Source organism: Ictalurus punctatus, chromosome 20, assembly GCF_001660625.3.
Source record: "Ictalurus punctatus breed USDA103 chromosome 20, Coco_2.0, whole genome shotgun sequence".
Taxonomy (NCBI): domain Eukaryota; kingdom Metazoa; phylum Chordata; class Actinopteri; order Siluriformes; family Ictaluridae; genus Ictalurus; species Ictalurus punctatus.
In genome coordinates, this window is record NC_030435.2 from 12,867,535 (window position 1) to 12,895,398 (window position 27,864).

The 27,864-nt window shown below is 37.6% G+C and overlaps 2 protein-coding genes across 2 annotated transcripts in view; one reads left to right on the forward strand and one right to left on the reverse strand.

Annotated features, from left to right (window-relative positions):
- Positions 1 to 75: 75 nt before the first annotated feature.
- Positions 76 to 27,456, reverse strand: alg3 (ALG3 alpha-1,3- mannosyltransferase). Its single transcript, XM_017496116.3, has 10 exons — positions 27,282 to 27,456; positions 14,934 to 15,033; positions 14,544 to 14,691; positions 12,676 to 12,836; positions 12,355 to 12,475; positions 11,704 to 11,837; positions 11,426 to 11,497; positions 10,600 to 10,676; positions 9,982 to 10,126; positions 76 to 5,983 (listed from the first exon to the last, which is right to left on the reverse strand). The coding sequence occupies exons 1-10, from the start codon at positions 27,454 to 27,456 to the stop codon at positions 5,812 to 5,814; spliced, it is 1,305 nt and encodes a 434-aa protein (XP_017351605.1). The 3' UTR covers positions 76 to 5,811.
- The window catches only part of mul1a (mitochondrial E3 ubiquitin protein ligase 1a), a 44,854-nt gene continuing 44,438 nt past the window's right edge, over positions 27,449 to 27,864 (forward strand). Inside the window, exon 1 of the mRNA XM_053673690.1 lies at positions 27,449 to 27,588. The gene's annotated coding sequence lies outside the window, so the exon portion shown is untranslated. The remainder of the gene's footprint in view (positions 27,589 to 27,864) is intronic.

Here is a 27,864-nt window from a genome sequence, read left to right on the forward strand (position 1 = left end):
TGGGTTGACATACTTTAGACTTTTTGATGAAGCTGTACTGAGATATGCAACAGAATGAGAGAATCAATCAGAAAATCTTGGAATAAAATTTATTATGAAAAACAATATGGTGTTATGCCATTGTGTTGCTTCCAGTTCACAATACTATGCCTGGTGGTTTATAGCCCTGACACATTTAGCAGATATACCAGATCAACTCTGTGAGCAACTGCCTTATGTATTTAAGAGATCATACAAAAACATTAACTAAGCATGACAAAATCAGGAACAGACAGAAAGACAAAAAAAATGATGCTAAAAAGACCAAAAAAAAAAGCCACTGGAAATGCAGTTTTTGTGCCCTGTACTATATTCCTGAATTAATTATTTAGCCAAAGCTTAGTCACATTTGGGGCAAATGTTGTTAAGATTAAAGATAAGTACTTGCCTATGAGACAAAAACTAACCATTTAAAAAATGTGTCTATAATCAGATTTTTTAAAGCTTTCATTTGATAAAACTTGAATATAAATCTAGTGTACACTGCCATTTTGAACACATAACTTTTATGTAAAAGGGTGTTGGGGGGGTTCAAAGATTTGACGGTATAACTAGCTTTTAACACAGTTGTGACCTTAAAAAATGTTTTTACTTATGTAGGATCAGGAAGCCTATCACGCTAAGGGGTGGGCAATCTTATCCGGAAAGGGCCGGTGTGGGTGCAGGTTTTCATTCCAACCAAGCAGAAACCACACCTGAGACTATTGAAAGCCAAGATCAACTGATTAAACACGTGGAATCAGGTGTGCCTCCTGCTTGGTTGGAATGAAAACCACACTGTCCCTTTCCGGATAAGATTGCCCACCCCTGAAATGCTGCAGGAGTAGTCAGACCAGTTTCTTAGAATTAAATACATCTGTTTCACTTCCCAGAATATCCATCAGGTTGCGCATAGACTCAAGTGCTCCCACCAGTGCCAAACTGAATCTCACGTAAGGAGTGCTCCCTCTCTTACGTGGCTGTAATTATCATAAATATCATGTTTTTATTGGAAGCCTAAAATATTGTTGTTTATTTCTGCTAATTCCACGGTTTATTTTACAAACATTTTCTACATTAGTCCAAAGAAAAGTTTATTTAATGAAGATAAAGTAAAATCGTTTTTAAAGTAAACTACCAGTCAAACGTTTTTAAATACTTGTTCATTCTTTATCATCAAATAATAACTAAACAAAGCTATGAAATAACTTATTCAGAAAAGCCTGCACCCAAACGAAATTTGATGCAATATTTCACTGTCCATTACATGTAAACTATCCCTCTACATGATGTTGGTATCATTGTAAAGTTGAAATACAAGTGGTCTGATTATCCTAGTTCAGCCAAAAAAAAAAAAAAAAAAAAAAAAAAAAAAAAAAAAAAAAAAAAAAAAATTTCCATGGTGATGATGAACTGCATTCTCAAGTTAAGCTATGTAACAATGACACATACTGGATGGATCTTGTTTGTAACAGACTGTAGCTAGTGGTTTAAGCAATGGCCATTTACCACCCGAACAAAAGTATATTTTGGTCAAATAAAGCCACATTCTCAGTGCTTCAAGGGAGTGAGCGTTCGCTGCAGAGCTCTGCACAGTGAAATTAAATACTATGCAGAAATATAATAAAATAATGCTTTGTAAGATTATTTTACAATAACAGAAATCACTGTCTATTCCAAATGCAGTTTGACTTTTTTTTCCATCTACAGAACACTGAACGAATATTGTTAGCACTTATGGTAAATTGCTTATAATGTTCCTCGTTTGTATGTCCTTTTTTTAAATCACATGCTAGGGGGGAAATGTTACTATATTCTTGTATTTCATAATGGGTCTTATTGAGCAACTGAAAATTTCTTACTGACCTATTTTCACTGACCCACCAGTTTAGAACTGTGAGCAAGAAAAATTGTTTTTGCTAAGTTAGTGAAAGTATCACTAACTTTTTAAAAACTTTTTTTAGAAAAGGAAAGCAGTTTATTTCATTGGGCAATTGAGAGAGTAAAATGCATATGGTCACTAAGCTTGAATAGCTTATGAGTAGCTTTGGATTCGCATGCAAATTTAATGGTCAGTGGGTTCACTTGCCGAAATTTCATCATTCAACATGTATTGTGAGGCACCAGTTCAAAGATCTACATCAGCAGTTTCTCCTTTATCTACACCCCATTACTCTTCAGTAATGTCCACATTCTGTCTGAGACTGCCAGAAACCCCAAACACTTTTTCAAATTCACATCACGTTCGCTGGTCTCTCCTCCCAGGTGTGATTGTACCTGATATGTTTAAATGTGTCCCTGAAGAAAGACAAAATACTACACCTAGATTCAGCAGGGCCAGACCGGAGACCAAGGCCAGAACACTTTGCTGTGCTTTTGTTTAAGAATGTAATCCCACATAGCAGTTAAAACATTTAATTAAACAATTTAATGTATTTTAGTAAGCATTATTAATTATTTAATCCTATATGGCTTTGATGATTTAAAGCAGCCCAATCTGCTGTGGTTGGCGAAAAGTTTATTTTTGTCTTTACTTTGATGTCACACAGGTGCAAGTGGGGTGTGGAATCCTTTGTCCCCGAGAAGTGATGTGTTAAATCCCCTTTGTCAGATTTTTTGTCGAAACACAAAGAATTTCATTGTTGCTGAACCTAATCCTAAAGTATGATTTAGTTAACTAAATCCTCCACATCCATTTCTTGCATTGATTAAGCTGCTGACTCAGCTTTCTATCGTTGTGATAATCATGTAGTTTTTCTACCATTAATATATGTTATTCTCAAAATTATACTTTGTTTTCATAATGCAATGACGTTATTCTCAATATATTATGAGAACAATCTCATAATGCTACAACTTTATTTTTTGAAACGTGCTCTTGTAGCCAGACCACCTGCTCAGAGCGGGGCTCAAACCAGCGTTAAATCGAGTAATGCAGGATTTCATCAGTTTTCTATTTCCTTTGAAATCGCCTATAGAATTCCTGAATCAGGAAATCCAAAAATTGAAGTACATCATTCCTCTGTAGTACTCCTCTAAAGTCTGGGGTTGGTAGTCCTCATTTGCTGTTGTGGAGCAGTACTTAAACTTTTCTGTTACATTTCAACTTCTTGCTAGCCCTGGAATCATTTTAGGCATGTTAATCCCTCCTGTCTCCACTTGAATGGTAGCATCAGGATTTATATTTTTTAAAATTGCTATTCAGATCTCAGTTTCTTAATTCTGCTAATGACACCATTTACAACAGTGTATGCTGCTGCCAAGTCTAGGAATTTCTGGAGTTGTTATCTCCAAGCAAAGGATAAATTCTTCTGTCGCTTCTGTAGCTCATGGGTATGCTGGCATGGATTAATGGCTTGTTGTCTTTGTACAAATGCTGCATGCAGTTTCATGAAATTGGCAATGAAGGTGTAAAGTTTTTCAAATACTGTTAAAAAAAAAAAAAAGACAAAAAAAAAGACAGTGTATGCTTGACTTTGCACTTTTCACATATGGAAAGTTCAAGCAAGTAGCATGGCAATGAACATATGCTTTTTCATTTTGCTTTTGTATTCTGGACTGTAGTCCTTTGTAAGGCCCGCTCATGTTGGCTGCTCCACCATAACCTTGGCCACGGATGTCCTCAACTTTTAGTTGGCTCTGCTTCAGAAAGTTCATTACTAGGGTTTCAAACTCTTCTCCTGTTTTTGAAAAAACATCACAGTGCTGATTGAAGCATTCCTTTATGGTCAGGTCATGTACATAATGCACTACAAAGCACACCTGTGCAATACAGTGGTGCTTGAAAGTAGAATTTTCTATATTTCTGCATCAATATGATCTAAATCATTATCAGATTTTCACACAAGTCCTAAAAGTAGACAAAGAGAACCCAATTAAACAAAGGACACAAAAATATTATACTTGGTCATTTACTTATTGAGGAAAAATGACCTATGATCTGTGAGTGGCAGAAGTATGTTAACCATATTAAGGCATATTGCTTTCAGCAGCTGAAGTGACCACTTGTGCAGCAATAACTGCAACTAAACATTTCCGGTAAGTATATTTCAATTATAAACTGCATGCTAATCTATGGAGGAGTTAGCACAAAAAGGTCCAAAAGGTCTTCTCCACTTTACACCTATTCATTAGACATTCCATTAAACATTTTTCCAAGCCCACTAAACTCTCCAACTGATCAAGAAGAAACACCAAATATAGATAAACAGGTTGTGAATCAAACCCACCAAACTCCCCGAAATTACCTTCCTGCACAGTTCAACAGCTCTGATGCAAATCAAACAAACCTGATCCAGCTAACTAATGTCTTCTGAAGGTAGTATGTATGTTTCATACAAAAGTTTACAAATATTTGGAGTCAGTAGAAAGTGTTTGTGGTATTTCGATTAACTATGGTTTTGTCGCATTAATATTGTCACATTTGGTGTAAAACTATGTGTTAACATAAGGGAGTGCAAAGATTACAGACTCCAAAAAAACACTGTACTAAACCAGAGGTTCTCAACCTTTTGTAGCTAAAACCCCCCCACCCTCCAAGCCTCCCCTATATATAGATAGATTTTGTTTTTGCTTTTGTGTTTTTGTACTTTTTTAATTACTTTTATGATTTTTACAAATAACTTTTATGACTTTTATAAAACTATATAACAGACAGGTATGGAACATGAATTATCAAAAATGTTTCTGAACACTATAACTACTTTGAATAACAGTTATAATAATGTGTACTATTTTACATCGTCTTGCATTCTAAAAACATTCGCATATGAATTATGTAAATTAGGATGAAGCGTGCATCTCATTAGCCATTCAACAATGCCATTGTTAAATCAATCAGTGGGATACCCGCGCTTGCTTCTTTTTACATTCACGTCTGTCAGCTGCCGTGCGATCAATGGAATGTGCTGCTCCGGCTCTCAGCCACTCACTGAACAGAGCAGACGCAGAGAGAGGTGAGATTGCAGCGGGAAAGCAAAACCTCGCGTTTGCAGGACAGTACTGGAAACATTTGTAAAGTTGCCGATTTGTTGATATATGCTTTTTTTTTTTTTTTGCAAAAAAGTCGCTAAAGAAGTCTGAAAAGTTGCCATGTTGGCAAGATTGGTCTGCAATGACAGTTAGATAAAAGGCAGGCTAAGCGCCGCCTCTCCCGAGAAAAAGAAAATGCAGAGGGAGAGGGAACGTGGGGTTTTTCATTTATGCACATTCTATTTGAAACGCAATAAAATACACCGAGTACCCAAATGATGCCCTGTCTGTTTTTCTTTCTTGAAAACAATTTGTGCCCCCTTTCCTATCTCTCCTGGCATGCCCCCCTGGTTGAGAACCACTGTAATAAACAATATGTCAAAATGGTATTCCAGACAATAGCCAGATGAAATCCCAACTACTGATTAGTTGAATCAGGTGCCATAAATTTGGCCGAAAATCAAACTTTTCAGGATCTCTAGACCACTGCTATAGATGAGACCTTCGTTCCAACGTTTCAATGTCCCAATATCAATAAGCAACACCGTGTGTTTTCAAGTCGCATGTAATGGCCTACATGTAAAAAGTCACATTACATGCTGATCCATGTGACTTCCACATTGTCCATCTTAAAAAAATTCTTTAAGCAGCTTGAAAATCAGAGCTATTTTCTCCCGCTGTTTCCTGCACACTAACATCTGAACCAAGGTCATCCCTTAGAGATCACAGGCTGATTTAACAACAATGCTAACATTGTCCCTCCTTTATCCAGAAGAGAGGTATGTGTATGGAGCAAGAACACAGTTGCGGGTGAAGCACCACTCATTGGCGTTTGACCTTATGGGACTCTGAGCCCATATCTGGAGGAGAAGGGGTCGGGTTGAACCACAGACATAGCAAGATGATGAGATGGCAGACGTGCAGGGACAACGAGCTGTAGGTGGTGGAAGGATACGTGTTCCATGCCAGCTCTATCAGACCTAGTATCAACACCCTGAGAGACAGAGAGAAGGAGAGGAGATATACATCAGTAAAAAAGCAGAGTGACGTAGTGACAGGATGACATCGTGAGAAATTTAATGAATAAGACAAAAGTGTAAGATGGAGAAAGCAAATGAGAGAGAGAAATCCAGAAAGAAAAACAGGGGACAACAAGAAGAGTGCAAGAACAGATGAGAAGACAGAAAGGCTTTTCACTCTGTGCTTAACCCCGGGTTATTGCCGTTCTAAATCCCACTTTTAACCCACAGTAGAGGAACATTTCACACCTGTAATTTAGAAGCAGGGTTAGCACCGCTTTTTACCCAGAGTTATGAAACCCTGCTCTGAAGCAGCGTTAGCACTGCTTTTGTGGTGTTAACCACACATTGCAATGCCAAACGAGTACAGTGTGAAAATGCGGTGTTAGAATGTTAGGAAACTGAACAGCGCATGCCTCATATCAGGTGCTTTGAAACCCCACATGTTGTGAAAACAGTAGTTGCAGTGTTTGATGGAAAAAAAAATGTCAACTGTGATTGAAATCGCATCAATGGAATGAATAGGCGACAGTTTAATTTTTACAGTTATGGTCAGAAAAGTCATTATAACAATTCCCTTTTTGGTTCGGAGGGAAATAAGGAAACCAGGCAGGCTTGATAAGTCAAAAGGGACTCTATTTACTTAACCATTTTTAATTTTGCTTTTCAACTATATTATTTTACTGTGGATGTATATTTTATATTATACAGGTGCATCTCAAAAAATCTTAATAACTTAAAAAAGTTCTTTTTTTTCTGTCATTTAATTCAAAAAGTGAAATATTTCAAGCCTTTTTTGTTTTAATCTTGATTATGGATTACAGTTCATGGAAATAAAAAAAATCTAGTATCTCAAAATATTAGAATAAAGAATTTATAATAGAGAAATGTCGACCTGAGAAGAGCTCTAACCAGCTAATCAAGTCAAAACCCCTGCAAAGGTTTCCTGAGCCTTTAATCTCTCAGTCTGGTTCAGTACACACAACCACAGTCATGGGGAAGATGAAAGTAAATTTTGCATTTCATTTGGAAATCAATGTGCCAGAGACTGGAGAAAGAATCCACTTTGCTTGAAGTCCAGTGTGAAGTTTCCACAGTCAGTGATGATTTGGGGTGCCATGTCATCTGCTGGTGTTGGTCCACTGTGTTTTCTCAAGTAGAGAGTCAATGCAGCATCTACCAGGAGATTTTAGAGCACTTCAAGCATCCATCTGCTGACAAAATTTATGGAGATACTGATTTCCTTTTCCAGCAGGACTTGACACCTGCCCACAGTGCCAAAACTACTAGTAACTGGTTTGCTGACCATGGTATTACTGTGCTTGATTGGCCAGCCAACTTGCCTGACCTGAACCCCATAGAGAATCTATGAGACACCAGACCCAACAATACAGACGAGCTGAAAGCCACTATCAAAGCAACCTGGGCTTCCATAACACCTCAGCAGTGCCACAAGCTGATTGCCTCCATGCCACGCAACATTGATGCAGTAATTTGTGCAAATGGAGCCCTGACCAAGTATTAAGTGCATAAATTAACATACTTCTCAGAAGTTCGAAGTTTCTGTATTATAAATTCTTTATTCTAATATTTTGAGATACTGGATTTTTGATTTCCAAGAGCTGGAAGGTGTAATAATCAAGATTACAAAAAAAGAAACAAAAACAAAAAAGGCTTGAAATATTTCATTTATGTGTAATGAATCTAGAACATATGAAAGTTCCACTTTTTGAATAAAATTATAGAAAAGAATGAACTTTTCCACAACATTCCACTTTTTTTTTTTTTCCCAGATGCACCTGTATATACTGTGCTCTCCACTAATATTGACACCCTTGGTAAATATGAGCAAAGAAAGCTGTGAAAAATTGTCATTGTTTAACCTTTTGATCTTTTGTTTAAATAATTCTCTCATGGATATCAAACAACGGCAAACAAAACACCGGTTTATCCAAAAAACAAAATATATCTCTTAAATATTGGGTGGGCAGCAATTATTGGCAACCCTATGAATTAATATGAGAAAAATATATCTGAACTATATTCCCACTGATATTTTACATTTTTAGTATACCTGGGTGACTACAAAAAGGAAATTGTTCAACCATGTCTTCCTGTTTCACAGGGTTATAAATATAGGCAAGACAAATGCCACATTCCCTTAGTCATTAAGAAGAATGGGTAAGACCAAGGAATATAGCCATGACGTGAGGCAAAATGTTGAGCTTCAAAAAACGGGAAGTGGCTAGAAGGCAATGATTAAAGTTCCAGTCGAATGTTATGAATCAACCTGGAATTGGAAGTTTGTCTATATTGTCTCAATGCACTGTGAAGTGGATGGTTCGAGTGGCCAAAAAATCTTCAAGGATCACAGCTGGAGAATTGCAGAAGTTAGTTGTGTCTTGGGGTCAGAAAGTCTCCAAAACTACAATCTGAAGGTCACCTACATCACCACAAGTTGTTTGGAAGGGTTTCAAGAAAAAAGCCTCTACTCTCATCCAAAAACAAACTCAAGCGTCTTCAGTTTGCCAGACACTACTGGAACTTTAAATGGGATCAGGTTCTATGGTCAGGTGAAACCAAAATAGAGCTTTTTGGCAGTAAACACCTGAGGTGGTTTTGGTGCATACAGAGAGGTAGCCATATGGAAAAGTACCTCATGCCCACGTTTAAATATGGTGGTGGCTCTTCAATGTTTTGGGGCTGTTTTTCAGCCAGAGGACCTGGACATTTTGTTAGGATACAGGGCCTCATGGATTCAATCAAATATCAACAGATATTAAATGAAAACTTCTGCTAGAACGTTTAAAATGGGCAGTGGTTGAATCTTCCAGCAGGACAACAATCCAAAACATAAATCAAAATCAACACAAAAATGGTTTACTGACCACGAAATCAAGGTTCTGCCATGGCCATCCCAGTCCCCTGACTTGAAACCCATACTTGTGGGGTAAACTGAAAAGGAGAGTCCACCAGCATGGACCTTGAAATTTGAAGGATCTGGAGAGATTCTGTATGGAGGAATGGTCTCAGATCCTTTTCCATGTATTCTCCAACTTCATCAGGCATTATAGGACACAGATCTTGGCAAAGGGAGATAGCACAAAGTAGTGACTAAAAGGGTGCCAATAACTGTTGTACACCTATATTTAACAAATATATATTTTTTGGATAAACCTGTCTTGTGTTTTCAATCGTTTTATATCCATGGGAGCAAAATATTTTTGTGAATTTTTTTTAAGGGTTCCAATATTAGTGGAGGGCAGTGGTGGCTTAGCAGTTAAGGCTCTGGGTTACTGATCAGAAGTTCAGGGGTTCAAGCCCTGGCGCTTCCAAGCTGCCACTGTACCGCACTTGAGCAACCCTCTCTGCTCCAGGAGCGCTGTATCATGGCTGACCCTGCACTCTGACCCCAACTTCCTGGCATACTGGGGTATGCGAAGAAAAGAATTTCACTGTGCTGTAATGTATAGGTGACCAATAAAAGACTCATTATCATAAAAACACATGCGCTCAGATATCTCTCTTTCTCTGGCTTGTCATGGGGCACTGGAAGCACACACAAGCAAACTCGTGCTAATACGTCACAGTTGAGAATCATCATGTTACCTGCCAGTTCTACCCATCTCCACTCCATCGATAACTGATGCTCAACCACACCCCCACCACTATAGTCATTTATCCAATCATGGTTGTTATAAATATGCAAATAAGAAAGTTAACCCAGGGTGGTTTAGGAATGTACAGTGTGAAACATTGTTAATCTTGGGTAAAGTATGAGCAGTGTGAAACAATATAAAGCAGGATTCCATTTATACAGGGTTTAGAATGACCCAGGGATAACTATTTCAAGTGTGAAAAGCCCTAGACTCAAGGTAGTAACTTTTACAATTAAAACAAGTGAAACTTTGTAAAGAGAAAATGTAGCACACATGATCACTTCAGGTGTATGTGGGTATGCATGTGTTCTCACCTGAGCAGGTGAGCCAGTTTCTTCACTCCACCGCTCCACAGCAAGTAGGGCAGAGTGTGAAAATACCAAACATAGAACTGGTAGTGCAGCGAGCGGCAAAAGCACATGCCAATGAAGTTGGAAGAGTACAAGATGAGAACGATCTGTGAGAGTCGGTTAGGGAGCACTGAACTACTGATCAGCAAACACATTAACGAAATATAACTCTATAAAAAGGAAAGCAAACAACAAAAGGAAAAAGGGAACAAAAGACAATGGACACTTGTTTGGACCTCATAATAAGAGATAGCAGCTGAGTTCTCCAGAGTTAAACATGATTGTTAGGTTTCTTTTCCATGAGCTAATAAAACAACTTACAAAAATTGACATACAATTGTCTGATTACTTATGAGCCCTTAAATGGCCAGACTGTATTTCCAAATGCTTTGCCAAACACAGACCTCCAAAATTAAAGCTGACATTCTATAACTGAACCTCCTATTTTCAGATACATCTCTATGTGCCTGGGTACAGAACAAAAAACATCCCAAAACTCAAAAAAGTCCATTATCGGATGGACTATAAATTCTTATATATACAAAATTTATCAGTTTTAAAATGAGACACATAAAAAGATATGATCAGCGGTGAGCTTATGTATCATTGGCCTCCTCTCTGATGGATCTTTCAAAAGAGCCCAAGCACTGCTCCCTGACCTGTAAAACACAAAAACACACACTTTAAACATGTCTGCATTTCTCTTCTTGAATGAGTTTATATCACAGTAGACAAGTTGCATAGATTAGTGGACTAACACAGCAGCTGTGGAGATGTTGACTAGTCAGGCAGTTTAAAAAAAAAAAAAAAAAAGAAAGTCACGCAGACAGTAAATAAAGCAGGTAAATGTACTTTGTTAGTCTGAAAAAAAATTAGATGAAGTCAGTTCTACTGTCAACTGCACGGAATTTTTTTTCCATTTTCCTTTGCTTTAATGGACCTCTAATACTTGGATATAACTTTGCATGGAGTTGTATCCAGCTAGATTGCGGTCAAATCAGTTGTGCATGCCATCTCAAAGAGGTTGATCCATACGTTACACAGAGTTTAATATGGTGTTAAAACCTCAGAGACACTGCTGTAGACTTTGCGTCCTCCATCAATCATTAAGCTAGGATTTTATCATTTAGTGATAAAGATTCTGTGCTGTGCTCAAAAGCACTGAAGCTGGAAACATCATTTGTAGTCTGTATACAGCTGTTAGCCAAATTATGGTTTTGCGTGGTCTATGCTACATAAATAAAACAGTATAAAAATAGTGATTCCTGAAATAATTGCTGATTTAACTATGGAAAAGACAACAAGTTGACTACTTTTTTGAGTTATTGATCAACTAGTAAAAATTTGTAGTCTTGCAACCCCATCACAGGAGGTTTCTGTCACTGTGGAACATCAAAGAGCCTCCTACCTCTTCCATTTCCTCAATGCAAAACAGATAAGTGTGGTCAGGTGAGCAGATAACAGTGCCAGGTGGAAGTACCTAAAGAAGGAAATTGCACATGTTCAACATCATCATTATGTTATTAAACATGTTCTATTCTATTGTAGTTGCTCTCTCCATTATGTGTCATTATTAGCAATAATGTACCAAAAAGGAGATTTGCAATTCATACAGAGCCACATTCATCTTCATACACAGTGTACAATAATAAATGCCAACTCACTGCTGTGGGGTGAAGAGAATACCTGCTGAGGAAAATGTCCTCCGGCAAGAAGCGCCAGTTCACTGTCCACTTAAAAAGAAACTGACGGCCCAGATCAAATGCCCGGCTCATGTAGCCTACAGGATTCACCAAGAGGAAGGGCAAACCTAACACAAGCTAAAGACAGGGAAGAAAGGGAAGTTAAGACCGATGGTGGGAGAAAAATAGGCTAGTGGAAAGGGGAAATGAGATGAGAAGAAGCACAAAAGACTAAGATGAAGAGTTGCTTTAATTTATGTGTGGTTTATAGTATATAAATCAGAAACAAATTATCTATAACTATTCCTTTATTTTAATCAAGAATGTGATTTTTTGTGAGTATATTAAACCTGTAATCTGACCCAGCATTCACAGTAGCAAGCAACAGGCTTTGTGACTGCTGTGATTCTAGCAACAAGTGACTAGTGAATAGACTCTCAATCCTACATAAATCAGGTAGGATGTGGTGAAACAACAAATCCAAATGATTGGCTAATACATATAAATCATAGAGTAGCATGTATATAACTTAGCTACCTACATTTTGTGGACCTTAAAAATAAATGGATGTTGAAGGTCAGTGGCCTGTGGCTTATAAATACAGTGTGAATGTCTCAACATGCTTTTATGCGTTTTGTCAGAATGTGTGTGAGACCTGGATGATGGCACAGAGTGTGAGCTTGGGAAGGGTCTTCATCAGTCCAAACTCTGACAAAAGGATAAAGAGGAGTCCTGGAGCGAAGAGCATCACGTTCATCTTCACTGACACTGCCAGACTGTCCACATTACAGAATTTACAGAGATTACAGAATTTTAAGCACATACACAATCACTGCAAGAGATGATGAACTCAGTCATGACATGTTAAGCTTTACATTTTCAAAAGCCATGCAAAACTAGGCCTTTTTGTTCCCATTATATTTTATCCAGAAATCCATCTATCCATCCAACTCTATCCTTGTCTATGTCCTTTTACCTATAGAGGGCACAGCCCAGGGTCCAGTGTTCATCCAGAATGAGGTTGACTGCTCCAAACAGCAGCATCATGGCCACAGGGTCATTAAAGAGTCGCAACACAAAGATGGAGTGGATCCGATATGATGCGCAGCACACAAAGAAGAAAACATATGGTGGGACCTGAAGAGACAAGAAGTAAAATGTTTATATATGACTTTTTATATAGTTCAATGTGGTTGTATAAACCCTTTAATAAATAAAGAAAACAAACAATGTAAATCTTATTCACCAATGTCCTATGAAAAGGATCATATTTTTATACTCAAAGCACAAGACATACAGTGCCCTCCACTAATGTTGGCACCCTTGGTATATATGAGCAAAGAAGGCTGTGAAAAATTATCTTTATTGTTTAACCTTTTGATCTTTTGTTTAAAAAAAAAGACAAAAATACTCTGCTCTCATGGATATCAAACAACTGCAAACACAACACAGGATTATCCAAAAATATCTTTGTTAAACATAGGTGTGCAACAATTATTGGCACCCCTATGAATTCATATGAGAAACATATATTTGAAGTATATTCCATTGATATTTAAAATTACACCTGGGTGACTAATAAAAGGAAATTGTTCAACCATGACTTCCTGTTTCACAGGGGTATAAATATAGGTAACACAAAATTCCCTTAGTCATTCATAATGGGTTATATCATGTAATACAGCTGTGATGCGCGGCAAATGGTTGTTGAGCTTCACAAAATGGGAAGTGGCTAGAAGAAAATAGCACAAGCATTGAAAATGCAAATTTCCACCATCAGGGCAATAATTAAGAAGTTCCAGTCAACTGGAAATGTTATGAATCAACCTGGAAGAGGATGTGTGTCTATATTGTCTCAACACACTGAAGAGGATGGTTCAAGTGGCCAAAAAATCTTCAAGGATCACAGCTGGAGAATTGTAGAAGTTAGTTGCATCTTGGGGTCAGAAAGTCTCCAAAACTACAATCCGAAGTCACCTACATAACCACAAATTGTTTAGAAGGGTTTCAAGAAAAAAGCTTCTACTGTCATCCAAAAACAAACTCAAGCATCTTCAGTTTGCCAGACACTACTGGAACTTTAAATGGGATCGGGTTCTATGGTCAGGTGAAACCAAAATAGAGCTTTCTGGCAATAAACACCAGAGGTGGTTTTGGTGCACACAGAGAGATAGCCATATGGGAAAGTACCTCATGCCCACGGTTAAATATGGTGGTGGCTCTTCAATGTTTTGGGGCTGTTTTTCAGCCAGAGGACCTGGACATTTTGTTAGGATACATGGCATCATGGACTCTAAGAAAGCTAAAAATGGGCCATGGTTGGATCTTCCAGCAGGACAACGATCCAAAAACATACATCAAAATCAACACAAATTTTTTTTACTGACAGCAAAATCAAGATCCTGCCATGGCCATCCCAGTCCCCTAATTGAAATCCATAGAAAACCTGTGGGGTGAACTGAAGAGGAGAGTCCACCAGCATGGACCTCAAAATTTGAAGGATCTGGAGAGATTCTGTCTGGAGGAATGGTCTCAGATTTTTTAAAAATAAAAGATTAAACAATAAAGACATTTTTTCCACAGCCTTCTTTGCTCATATTTACCAAGGGTGCCAATATTAGTGGAGGGCACTGTAATTGGCATACTTTACCTGTAATATTTAGCCTTTGTGTTATTCAAATATTATACAGCATTCTATCTTATACTGATTGTACATCCATTTGATGAAGGAGTTAGTGTTTGTATATTCCAGGTTAATGTTTATTTTAGTAAGAATGAACCATCCACCTCAGCTAGGCCAATCTATTGCATGATTGGAGTCTGTGTGTGCTTAGCGGATCTCACCTTCTTTGTACGGTGGTAGATGCGGAAGACCAACCAGAGGGTGATAAGATAGAAGCTGGCAAACAAATACTGTGCCAGTCTAATATTCAGCCCCTGGTCCGTAATATAGTAAAGTGCAGTGAAAAAGTACACAAATCCTGCTGGGTACCTGAAACACACACACCTCAAATATTCTAAAATGGTTTAAAACATTTTATCCAGTGATACAGCTGATCATTCATACTTTCATTTAAATTGAGCCAATAATGAATGTGAATGGAGAAGTTTTACATCATCAGTTTTAAGAGAAAAAGCTGCAAAAAGATAGGATAGAGTCAACAGTAAACTAAGCAGTGTTCTGCAGAACCCCAAGTTCAACACTTGTGGTCTGCAAGGTTGACTGAAACTCACACTAGAGGCCCCGTGTCACCCTTTAACTTGGTATAGTCGTAGGTGCCATTAATGACGCCCTCGACCTCATCCATGTAGGCTTTCCAGTCAATCTCTGTATCTGTGGAGGCAGACGGTGTGTTTGGGAGATAAAACAGTGATGGGACAGGTTTCAATATTCTGACAAAAATAATGCAACAATGTTGAGCAAATTTTACTCATTTATATGGGCATTTTGAAAATCATGTCATATGAATGGGTGGCATACTTCCACATTGCAAAATAGTTCCTTTGAGTAGTTCACATGGTCACATTTTGACGTTTTCTACTAGTTTTCTGGAACTGAAACATGTTTCTCTTTTGCATGTCTCCAAACTAGGGATGTCACGAGAACCGATACTTTGGTACCAGCATTCTTAAAACGTGACGGTACCTGTTTTTCTGCAGTAGCGCAAGTACGTTGGTAATGAAGGTACAGAGGTTGCAATTCTTCCGGAACTGAAGGGGGCAGCAAATGCGTGCAAGTGTTTTAGTCAGTCCACAAGTGGAGAAGAAGAAGAACGCCTACAAGCACATGGGAAAAACTACAGACGATTATCTTAGCTTAATAAGTTTAGCTCCGCCCCGACTCGTTGATAGGAAAAGAGAGGAAAGCTAGCATCGGTGCAACCGATGCTATCGTTCATTTCAAACAAAGCAAGGAAACACCTGGAATTTGGCAAAGCACCTGAAAGATGGTCCCTATATTATGTTTGTTTGAGGCAGCTGGCATTGTGGCCATGAAACCAGCTAAAGTTATGCTAGTTATGATAGTTATGTAATGTTAGCGATAGCCAGTTATTTGTTAACTACGCTAACACGTTGCAATGTTATAAACTACCTCCTATTGGGCCACCATGCATCGCCATTCAGCCCGTGTCCTGTCAGCAAAATGTAACCTAATGTCACAAATAATTATTGAACTGATAATGGTTTTAATAAATCTTTTTGGCATGCCACCATGTCAGTGAATTTAAACTAATGCTTATATTCAGAATATAAGGGGTGTGTGTGTGTTTAGGAGTGCACCTTAGCATTTATTTTTAGTCATTGTCAGACAGTGTTTGATAGCTAAAATCTATCTATCTCTCTCTCTCTCTCTCTCTCTCTCTCTCTCTCTCTCTCTCTCTCTCTCTGCCAGTATCAGCTAGAGGAGGATGTCCTCCAGAAGTTTTTAATTTTATTAAAAAAAAAAAAAAAAGTATTTCTTTTCGTTTTTTTTTAAACCACACTGTGGTATCGACTTTGGTATCGAATACTTTTGGTGGTATCGGAACAGCCTACTAGATTTTTGGTATCCTGACATCCCTATACCAAACAGAAGTAAGCTTCTTTCATTTTAGAGTTGTGGTTACTCCAAAAAGAAGGCAAAGGGAGAAAACTGCATTAAAAGACTCCAATTCAAAATAAAGACACCATGCCCAACTGACACAGTTGAGCCTCGTCATCATCTGTTCACTCAACTGATGTCTGTCGGAGCGAACATCAGTGGGAAAATACACAGATCAGCCATAATATTAAAACCAGTATTGAAAAATTAAAACTTACACATAGTGTAAGTCCCCCTTTTTCCACCAAAACAGCTCTGATCCATGAAGACATAGACTCCACAAGACCTCTGAAGGTGTGCTGTGGTACAGTATCTGGCACCAAGAAGTTACAGGCAGACCTTTTAAGTCCTGCAAGTACCGAGGTGGGGCCTCAACACCTTGAACTCAGTCATGTTCCACAAAATATTCCTGAACAATTTTTGCAATGTGGCAGGCCGCATTATCTGGCTGAAAGAGGCCACTGCCATTGAGGAATACCGTTGCCATGAAGGGGTGTACTTGGTCTGCAACAATGTTTAGGGAGGTGGCACGTGTCAAAGTAACATCCATATGAATGCCAGGACCCAATGTTTCCCAGCAGAGCATTTCCCAGAACATCACACTTCCTCCATCAGCTTACATCCTTCCCAAAGTCCATCCTAGTGCCATCTCTTCCCCAGGTAAGAAAAGCACACACACCCGGCCATCCACATGATTTATAAAAAAAAAAAAAAAATAAAAAAAAAACGTGATTCATCAGACCAGGTCCTAGTGCACCACCTTCTTCCATTGCTCCATGGTCCAGTTCTGATGCTCACATGCCCATTGTAGGCATTTTGTGCAGTGGACAGGAGTCAGCGCATGGGCACTCTGACTGGTCTGGGGCTACCCAGCCCCATACCCAGCAAACTGCTGTGTGCGGTGTGTTCAGACACCTTTCTATCTTAGCCAGCACAAATTCTTTCAGCAATTTGTACTACAGTAGCTAAGTAGTGGATCGGACCAGATGGAATAGCCTTTCGCTCCCCACATGCATCAATGAGCCTTGGGTGCCCATTATCATGTCACCGGTTCACTGTTTGTCCTTCCTTAGACCACTTTTAGTAGGTACTAACCACTGTATGCCCTGAACAGCCAACAAGACCTGCCATTTTGGAGATGCTCTGAGCTAGTCATCACAAATTGGTCCTTGTCAAAGTTTCTCAGATCCTCACGCTTGCCTATTTTTCCTGCTTCCAACACATCAATTTCAAGAATTAACTGTTCCCATACTGCCAAAAATATATCCCACCCCTTGACAGGTGAAAAATTTAAAAAAATAATAAATAAATAAATAAATAAATCACACTTTGACATCTTTAGGACTGACTGTTTGTAAAACTGGCTTCTTATTTATCTGATGTGACTTCTGCAGGACACAAGTACAGATGTCAAAGTAATGCCAGGAAAACTTATCTTGGTCAAACCCTGATTTTTAGGGCGTTTTCTGTTTGGTTGGTTGTGGGGTTTTTTTTTGTGAATTCAGCTCCAGCAATTTTTTCAGACCACCTCACAAAGCAGCTTTACAGAAAAATATAAAACAAAACAATCTGTATTAAAAACAAAATTGTGCTTTCCTTGTTTAACTTACTCTGATGCTTGCTCATAATTTTATTTTATTTTAATTCAAGCTTCAGTTTTCTTTGCCCTCGTTTCCAAGTTGTTTGCTTATGATTACAAAAATTACGAAAAGACTTTCACGCAAATCAGGGGCGGGATTAAAGCCTCTACTGGTCCACTGGTTAATCAATTAAATTTATATCGATTGCCTGTGGCTGTGTGGGATTGTCCATATTCAACTGCTCAAGACATGTTCGAACAGTAAGAGGCAGAGTAGTGCATTCGTGATGTCATCTACTCCCAGCTTATTGACTGGCTAGAGAAGAGCTGTCAGTTTATAACCAGTGGACCCATAGAGACTTTAATCCGGGCTCTTGCTTTCTCTGAGGGGATTTTGTTGGAAGGGCTCGGAACAGCACTGTGTCGAGCGGATGGCGCTATATATATATATATATATATATATATATATATATATATACACACACACACACACATACATATACACACACATATACACATACACAGGCAAGAAAAAGTATGTGAACCTTTTGGAATTTCATGGCTTTCTGAATAAATTTGTCATACAATGTGATCTGATCTTCATCTAAGTCAAGGGTATTCACAAATATGATGTGTCTAAAATAATAACACAAAAAAAATTCTGATCTTTCATGTCTTTTATTGAGAACAACCATAAAAACCTCACTGCTTCTGGAAAACGTATGTGAACCCTTGAGTTAATGCCCTCAGAAAAGCTAATTGGAGTCAGGTTTTAGCACACCTGGAATCTCATTAAGAAAACGAGTTTGGAGGTGTGGACTACAGCTACTTTGACTGATTAAAAACCCCTCAAACATTTGGAGTTTGCTCTGCACAAGAAGCACATGCTTATGTGAGCCATGCCCTTCCAAAAAGAGCTTTCAGAGGATCCACGATCAAGAATTGTTGATTTACATAAAGCTGGCAAGGTTTACAAAGTGATTTCAAAAGACTTCAGAAATTCACCAGTCTACAGTTAGGAAAACATTCTACAAATGGAGACACGTTGGGACTGTTGCTACTCTACCAAGAAGTGGGCGCCCAGTCAAAATGACACCAAGGGCACAAGGAAGACTCATCAACGAGGTAAAGAAACAACTCCAAATGACCGCCAAAGATTTGAAGTCATCATTGAAACTGGCTAACACCTCTGTTCATGAATGTACAATACGTAGAACATTGAACAAGCAGGGTATCTACGGCAGGACACCACGAAGGAAGCAACTGCTTAATAAAAAGAACATTGCTGCAAGCCTGAAGTTTGCAAAAGAGCACACTGACACTCCACAACGGCATGGGAAAAATGTTTTGTGCACTGATGAAACCAAGATTGAACTATTTGGAAAAACCACACAGCACTACATCTGGTGTAGAAAGGGCACGGCATATCATCTTGAAAACATCATCCCAACCATAAAGTATGGTGGAGGGAACATCATGATTTGGGCCTGCTTTGCTCCATCAGCTCCATTCAACCAGTTATTATTCTAAGGGTTCACTTTTTCCACTGCCATTTTGAATGTTGAATGAGCGTGTTCAATAAAGACATGAAAGATCAGATTTTTTTTGTGTGTTATTATTTTAGGCATTATTTTTTTTTTCAATACCCTTGACTTAGATGACAATCAGATCACATTTTATGACAAATTTATGCAGAAAACCATGAAATTCCAAAAGGTTCACATACTTTTTCTTGCCACTGTGTGTGTGTGTGTGTGTGTGTGTGTGTGTGTGTGTATAAAATTTATTTTATAGTATTTATGCATTATTTTTATGGATGCACAAAAAGCACCTAATTAAACTAGTCATACATTAACAATATATATTCGTGTGTGTATTAGTTATTTTCTGTTTTGGACAAACAGTTGTGTAAAGTTTTAGTCTGAAGTTTATTTGTAACACTCAGTTTGTGGATTTTATTTTAAATAAACAAAAAAGGGTACTGAAAGCTTGCCTCTCCCCCACCCGATTAATCGAACAAATAATCGGCCAACTAATCGATTATGAAAATAATCGTTAGTTGCAGCCCTAGTGAAGATAAAATTATTTTGCTGTACTTTTACACCTTTACACCATTTTCCACTTTTGAGCCATCTGTAAATATAGGTAAGTGAAAAGGGAAGACATATCTAATGTCTAAATATTTCTGATGTATACATTTGAGTGAGTCATTCCTTTCTTCTGATGAGTCTGATCCATGTTGATGATTGGTTTCCTTAGTGTCCAAGGGGGTAAAGAACTAAAGTGCATCTGGTTTAGACTGTCCAAGTTTAAGTTTTCCAAATGTGGTTTATTGCGAATAGCAAAAAGGTCTGATGCTTTTAGGATTTGTTCTCATCCTGATTAATGTATTGGGGATAAAAATTTTTTTTTTTTTTTTAAACTGTGGAATAGGCTGGGTAATTTATGTTTGCCTTTAGTTTAAGAGCATATTGGAGTGATAGCTTCAACCGTCTATTATGAAGCAATGGTTCACTGGCTTCAGTGTACTCGTGGCTTCTGAATGCTCCCAATGCAAGCCATAATCCCAGATGATGCACTGTGTCAAGCTTTTGTTTGAGTGATTTCCTGGCAGAATCATAAATTATGCTTCCATAGTCCAAACGTGATCGGATTTATACTCTAAAAAGATGCAGAATTATAGTGTACTCTGCTCCCCATTTAGCTTTGGCTGACACTTTAAGAAACAAGTGTCTTAAATCTATGAATATAATTAAAGTTTTCAAATGTGGGATAAAAGATAATTTGTTATCCATAAGAAGGCCTAATAACTTGGTTTCCTTAACAACTTTGATGGGGTCTCTATTGATGAAGAATTCTGGGTCATGATGAAGGGATCAATGGAGGCAGAAGTGTGTGCAAACTGTTTTGATTTTGGAAAATCTGAAACCATTCTCAATTGACCACTGGTTAATCTTGTGAATACATAACTGTAATTGCCTTTCAATTGTGCTCATGTCCCTCCATCTGTAACAGATGCAAAGGTCATCCACATATAGGCTGCAGAATATTCTGGGACCAATGTTATTAAAGATACTGTTCATTTTAATATTGAAAAGAATGACCGAGAGTATGGTTCCCTGAGGAACTCCAATTTCTTGTTTGTGTATATTTGATCAAATGTTCCCCACTTGGACATGAAATATTTGCTTCCCAAAATGTTCACGATGAAGATGGGTAATCATCCTCTAAAACCCATTTGATAAAGGTCTTTCAAGATGCCATACTTCCAGGTTGTATAGTATGCTTTTTCCAAGTTTTAAAAAAAAAAAAAAAAAAAAAAAAAAAAACAGTCACATGTTCCTTTCTACTCAAACTATCTGAGATGTATGACTCTAGTCTAATCAAAGGTCCTCTGTCCACATCTAAAACCACACTGGAAGTCAATTATTTGTTTGTTTGATTCCAGTATCCAGATGAGGCGATTGTTTACCATCCTTTCCATGGTTTTGCAAAGGCAACTGGTGAGGGCAATTGGCCGATAGTTATTTGGATTAGTATGGTCTTTTCCTGGTTTAGGTATGGGAATTATTGTTGCTTCTTTTCAAGCAGATGGTATTTTACCAGAGGACCAAACAAAGTTGAAATTCTCCAAAAGTAGGGATAATGTACTATGGAGTAAGTGCTTTAAGAATTGGTAATGGATTTTATCTGGACCAATATCAGTATCGTGTGAGCATTTCAAAGAGTTCAGTAATTATTCCAACCCTTCTTGAAAGGTTGATTATATGGTTCCTTGTTATTAGTGGAGATATTCAGCGCCATATACTTCCCTGTTGTACTCGTGCAGACTGGAATTCAGGGAGTCAGTTTTCTATTTGTGTATTTTTGATATGTTGAATTTGTGATCCACTTCCCACTTGCGAACCATGTTCCAGATCCTCTTCGTGGGTGTATTACATGTTAAGTTTGATACAAACTGTCTCAAACTTTGTTTTTGTTTTGTTTTTTGCTTTATTAATGATCCTGTGAGCTTGAGCTCTATAGATATTAAATGTTAGGTTTGCGGTTGATGGATGTTTGTTAAAAAGTCTTTCATCCTTTTTCCGCGCTTTGATAGCCTTTTTACACTGCTCATTAAAACCACGGATTAGCCTTACAGTGTGATCTGGTTGATGTCTTTGGTATTGTTTCATCTGCAATAGCAATTAATTGATCAGAGAAGCTTTTTATGGGGTCCTGATTGTCTTGCAATATTGAAATAAATCTCTCACTGCATAATGTTTAAAAGGAAGACCAATTTGCTTTCGTAAGCTGCCATCTTGAGGGTCTTTGTTGGGCATCTATTTTTGTAAAGGAGATGATAAGGGGACAACAAAGTGGTCACTTCCATTGTTGGGTAATTACTCAAAAAAACAAGTAATCGACTACAGATTACTAATTACTTCTTTAAAATTGTAATCTGATTACGTTACTTTTTACCTGCAGCAATCAGTAATCAGATTATTAATTACTTTACTTTCTCGTTACTGTCAAAACCCATCAAACTGACAAAAATACACTACAAAGTGAAACTCAGTTCTTTCAGTAATTTTAGCGCGCAATGTACAACATGATCAGAAAAAGTCGGATTTATCATAAAACTTGCCTTGGGTTTTGTTACTTTTTGTAAGACTACCAGACCAATAAAATATAAAACTTTTCTAACTAGGCTCGTTTGGATATCGTTAGCCAAGGGTTCGTTGTATGAGCTTAGCTGCTATAGTGCCATGCAGAGTACATTATCTTTCCTTATGCTCAGCTCATATCATGTACACGTAAACTGGAACTCATATAGACATTTACATACCTTTTTTTCCTGCTTAGCATCAGAGGATGTTACTGTTTCAGTTTCCCCTTTACTGGTTTAAAATAAATAAATAATAGATTTTTCCATTATTCCTCACACTGACTGTGTGAGCTAATGTTTTGCAGATTTGAGAGCCGTCAGCCAATAAGACACGAGTATTTCCATGTATTTTCCTGTAAACCCTGTCTAATTGGTCTCGCCTCCATTCACTGAAGATATAAAATTACAGGCGGTCTTCTTTTAGTGACATTCAGTTATGTAGTGACAAACTGCTCCAAGTGGAGAATTATTTGGAGCTAACGAACAAATCTTCGGGTAAAAACATGATTTATTTTAGAAATACATTTTAATTAATATTGTTTTCTTAACACGTAATTTGTAACGTAAGTAATGTAATTTTATTGACATCAGTAAATGTAATCAGATTAGATAAATTTAAAATATAAATGTGTTACATTACTGCGTTATCAGAAAAATTAATTAGATTACAATAACATGTTACACTCAACTCTGGTCACTTCCACATAGGTCATCCCAGACCTGCCACAAGCAATCTAGAAGAATCTCTGCACTGCATATGGTCAGATCAATTGCCGAATAAGAGCCATGACCTGGATGGAGGTAAGTTTTAGTCCCATCATTTAGTAAACATAAATCATTGTTGTTTGTGAAATCTTCCATTCTCTTTCTTTTGACATCGCAGCGGTCTTCTCTCAATAAAGGGTTATGGACGTTAAAATCTCCCATGAGGATGAATGGAGTTGGCAGTTGAGTGACAAGTTTATCCAGTTCTTGTTGTGTAATGATTTCATTGGGGAGGTATGTAGGTATGCAGTGTAGTGACTTTATGAAGAGTAAGTCAGACTGCTTGTAGTTGGGTATCTAATGCAATATAACTGAAATATATCTTGTTTCACTAGGACAGCTGATCCACCAGTGGGTCGTTGTAACTTTGGTCAATATGCATTAAACATTGTAAAATTCTTGTGGGTCAAGGGATCATTTGACGATAAATTAGTTTCCTGAATACAAAAAGCAAGTGGATTTAAAATGCCAGTTAAGCATTGTAATTCTGTGAAGTTAGCTTTGACACCTTGGCAATTCCACTGAATTATATGATTATCATCAAGTAGGAAACATTAGATTAGAAACATAAGACGACAAAATAAAGCAAGTTATAATATTGGCAGCAGCAGAGTCTATTCCCAAGATTAAAGGAACAATTAAAAAGAAAGTAGTACCATGGTGGGATGACCATGTAAGGATATCCAGGTAAGGAAGTAGTAAAAAAAACAGGAATAAAGCATTGAAGATAGTTAAAAGAACACAACTTTCAGCACATGATTCAGTTTATGCTAGCTCAGGCAGAAGTAAGGAAGACAATAAGACAAACAAAAATGACATTCTGGAAAACATTGTGATTCAACTGAAAACTCTTTGAAGAGTTTGAATAGACTGAAGAAATATGGGGTATGATTAAAAAGATGGGAGGTGATGGGAGAGAACTGCCAACAAGCACATGCTTTAAGAATATGCTTAGGGACAATAAGAACTTCCCCAATATGCGCACTTCAGGTTGAAGCAGGTGAAATGCCTTTGTGGTTATGATGAAGGCAACTGACAACCAACTATTAGATCAATCTAAGGGGGCATGGAAATAACCATCCAATGAAAAAGGTATTATAGATATGTTGGCAGAAGCAGAAGAGAAAGAATTAAAGTTTTGGATGGACAGGCGATTTAATAGCAAAGGAAAACGAAGCGTATGATAAAGAATTTGCTGAGACTGTGGTGTGGCCTGATAAACCAATTTGGTTACTGGAAAACCCATAGGTTGATCTAGAGCTTTTAAAAATTAAAGGAAGTAGAATATATATAGCCAGTGAATATTATAAATACAAGCATTATAATACAAAGACTTGTAATACAATGTCTTATAATACAAAGACAGCATTCAAATATTTACAGATGTGTCAAAGGATTTACAAACAGATACAATAGGATCTGCAGTATTCGTTCCTAGATGTGAAATGGGAGTCAACAAAAGAACATCTGGCAGCTTAAATGTATATACAGTTGAATTATATGCTATACCAATAGCATTAGAATGGACTGAACAGACCAGGGATAACATTTTAATATGTAGCGACACTATCAGCCCTTATGAGTATTAAGTATGGAATAACTCCAAATCATCAAGAATTATTGTTTGAAATTTTGTTTACAAACTCAAGAATATGCAGACTAGGGAGAAGTATTACATTCATGTGGGTCCCAGCGCATGTGGGAATACAGGGAAATGAGAAAGCTGATAGATTGGCAAAAGAGGCACCAAAAGGGACATGTTGATGTCAAATTTAAGTTACCAAAGTCAGAAGGAAACAATCAGATAATGGAAAAACAGCAACATCAGTGGGATCATGAAAATAAAGGGAGACATCTCTTAGGGCTGCACAATTAATCGAATATTGATCTCGATTATGATTTTGTCTGCCCATGATTACATGAACATGATCGATTGCGATATTGACGTTTAAAGTTCATCCCCCGCTCATAGAAAACTCAGCTGCCTATCAACTCAAGCGTTTCCTAACCTTACAGCCAGTCACCATAGAATAGTGCAGGGATGATGTCATTTTGTATGTCAAAACCCGGAAACGAGCTAGCATTTTAGCACTCCTGCTACGTGCTTCGCTTCGGGTTTCAGAGCAAGCTGCGTGCTCTAGCGCTTGCATGAGGGGAAATCATAACACTAACAACTTGCTAAACAGGACTGCAGACATTGTCGGGTACTTTAAATGACATCACGCCGAACAGGAAAAAACTTTGCAGATAAACTGGTTCAGATATGCTGTGCGCAATTACCAAAAAAAACGTAGATGAAGATTCATCCACAGAATATATCCGTATTATGGAAAATATTTTTAAATAAAGTTTGCAAAAGTTATCGGAAGCTTGGTGATGGTGACGTTGAAGTCACGCGACTTTGGTGTAGTTTGTTTATAGCATATGGTTTGCTTTTTATTTTTGCCGATTGTATTTAGGCTTCAAACTTCACAAAAGTGGTGTTCATTTGTGAAATTTATCTTGATGGAAAAAACATGTTAGTATTGTAAACTTTTGTTGATCACAGAGCCTATTTTTTGCAATAATCCAAAAGCCTATGGGGAAATCCTATTGGGATTTTGTCGAGGGAACCAGCGTGATGCTAACTTCTGGGTTCCGGTACAAAATGACATCATTCCTGCACCTCTCTATTGGGTGATTTGGCTGCGTCTCTGTTCCTGTAAACACTGTTATTGCCTTTTCTGCATAGGCCTGAATTGTTTTCATTTGGTTAGATATTGCTATATTTGATTTCATATTTTCATTTGGTTGATGGTATTATTTATTTTTTTTACTTATCCTATATTTTGGGTATAATTTTATTTATATTTTGCTTCTATGAGATGATGCACTTTAAGGACCAGTCTAATTTGATGCAAAGATTTGTACATTAGCAGGAATGTAGCACAACATAGAGGTGAAAGCAGTGGTCTGTTTATTTAAATGTGAAAGTGCAATAAACATATGTTGTCCCAAAAAATCAATGAATAATCATGATCTCAGTATTGATCAAAATAAACATGATTATCATTTTTGGCCATAATTGTGCATCCCTAACATCTGTACAGAGTTCAAAATATAGTAGGTAAGAGAGAGAGAGGGAAAATGAAAGGAAAAAGCAAGTTATAAGTAGACTAAGGATAGGTAATTGCAAGCTAACTAAAACTCTACATATCATAGGAAAACATCCTACAGGTTTATGAATATTAGGAGGAGGAGACAGTTAAACACTGTCTTTATGTCATTCAGGAGATATTCACAAGAAAGAACAGCTAAGGAGAATTGATATAGGAGAGTACAATATTAGAAATATAATAGAATGTGGAAATAATGATAAAGGAAGGAAATATTTGATTAATTTCCTAATGAGGACTGGACTGCGTGGTCGAATTTAATTAACAAGGACTAAGTTAAAGAAATTGGCACCCTGTCCAGGGTGTACCCCGCCTTGTGCCCCATGCTCCCTGGGATAGGCTCCAGGTTTCCCCGCGACCCTGAAAAGGATAAAGCGGTATAGATGGATGGATGGATGGATGAAAGTTAAAGAAAGACAGTAGGTGGCAGTAATACAACAATTGGATGTCAACTGCCGTAAAATACCAAGGAATAAGAATACTTTAATCCCGTACCTGATTTGCATGAAACTCTTTTCGTAATCATAAACGAAAAACTTGGAACGAGGGCAAAGAAAACTTTAGTGTGAATGAAAATAAAATAAAATTATTAGCAGAAGGCGCAAGTTACAGTAAATTAAACAAGAAAAGCACAATTTTGTTTTTAATTCTGATTATTTTCTTTTTGTCATTTTGTTCGATTTTTTTATTGTGTATTCAGGTGTATGATGCGCGTGTATTTTTTTTAATTATTATTTTATTATCTTACGACCAACGATACCTATGGTTTAAAATTTACGCCATAACAACACCGTGTACTTGTAGACTGTCTGTTAGCACTGTCTGTTAGCCGGTTAGCTAGCACGGGACTTACATGCTACTTTTTGAATGACCCACACGTTGATGCCGACTTCCACACACCAGAGCACCGCCGCGACCAGGAGAGTGTACTCCGGTTTGAACAATAACAGATGTTTGTCCTGCCATATGGAGTTGACTGTAGTTTGAAATACGGACGGGCGAGCAGTTCTCTTTTTGCCTCCTGCCATGTTTGACTATGTGAGAACAGCGACACGGCCACAGCAACTGCAGGAAATATTCGTTCCTGCTGCCTGACGTTTTCCACCCGTTTTCCACCAAGCCGCATGACGCTGTAAGAGGCGGGATTTGTCTAAATACGGGTAAGAGAAATAACGTATATGCAGAAGGTACGTCAATGGGGTCGCCATATTAGAAGGGGTAATTTTCCCCTAGATGCGTTAATTGGCGTGAAATGAATTTAGAGCATAAATTAAAATTTCTCCAAAAAATGCCAATAGCTGCTCAACTCAGCTGTGAGTTTATAGTTTCAATTAAAAGTCACAGTATAGTGCTGTTTGCCTTATATTTTACATGACTTAATTTTTTTTGGTAATGTTCTTAATGTTTGGTAGTATGTGTGAAATTGGGTAAGATGT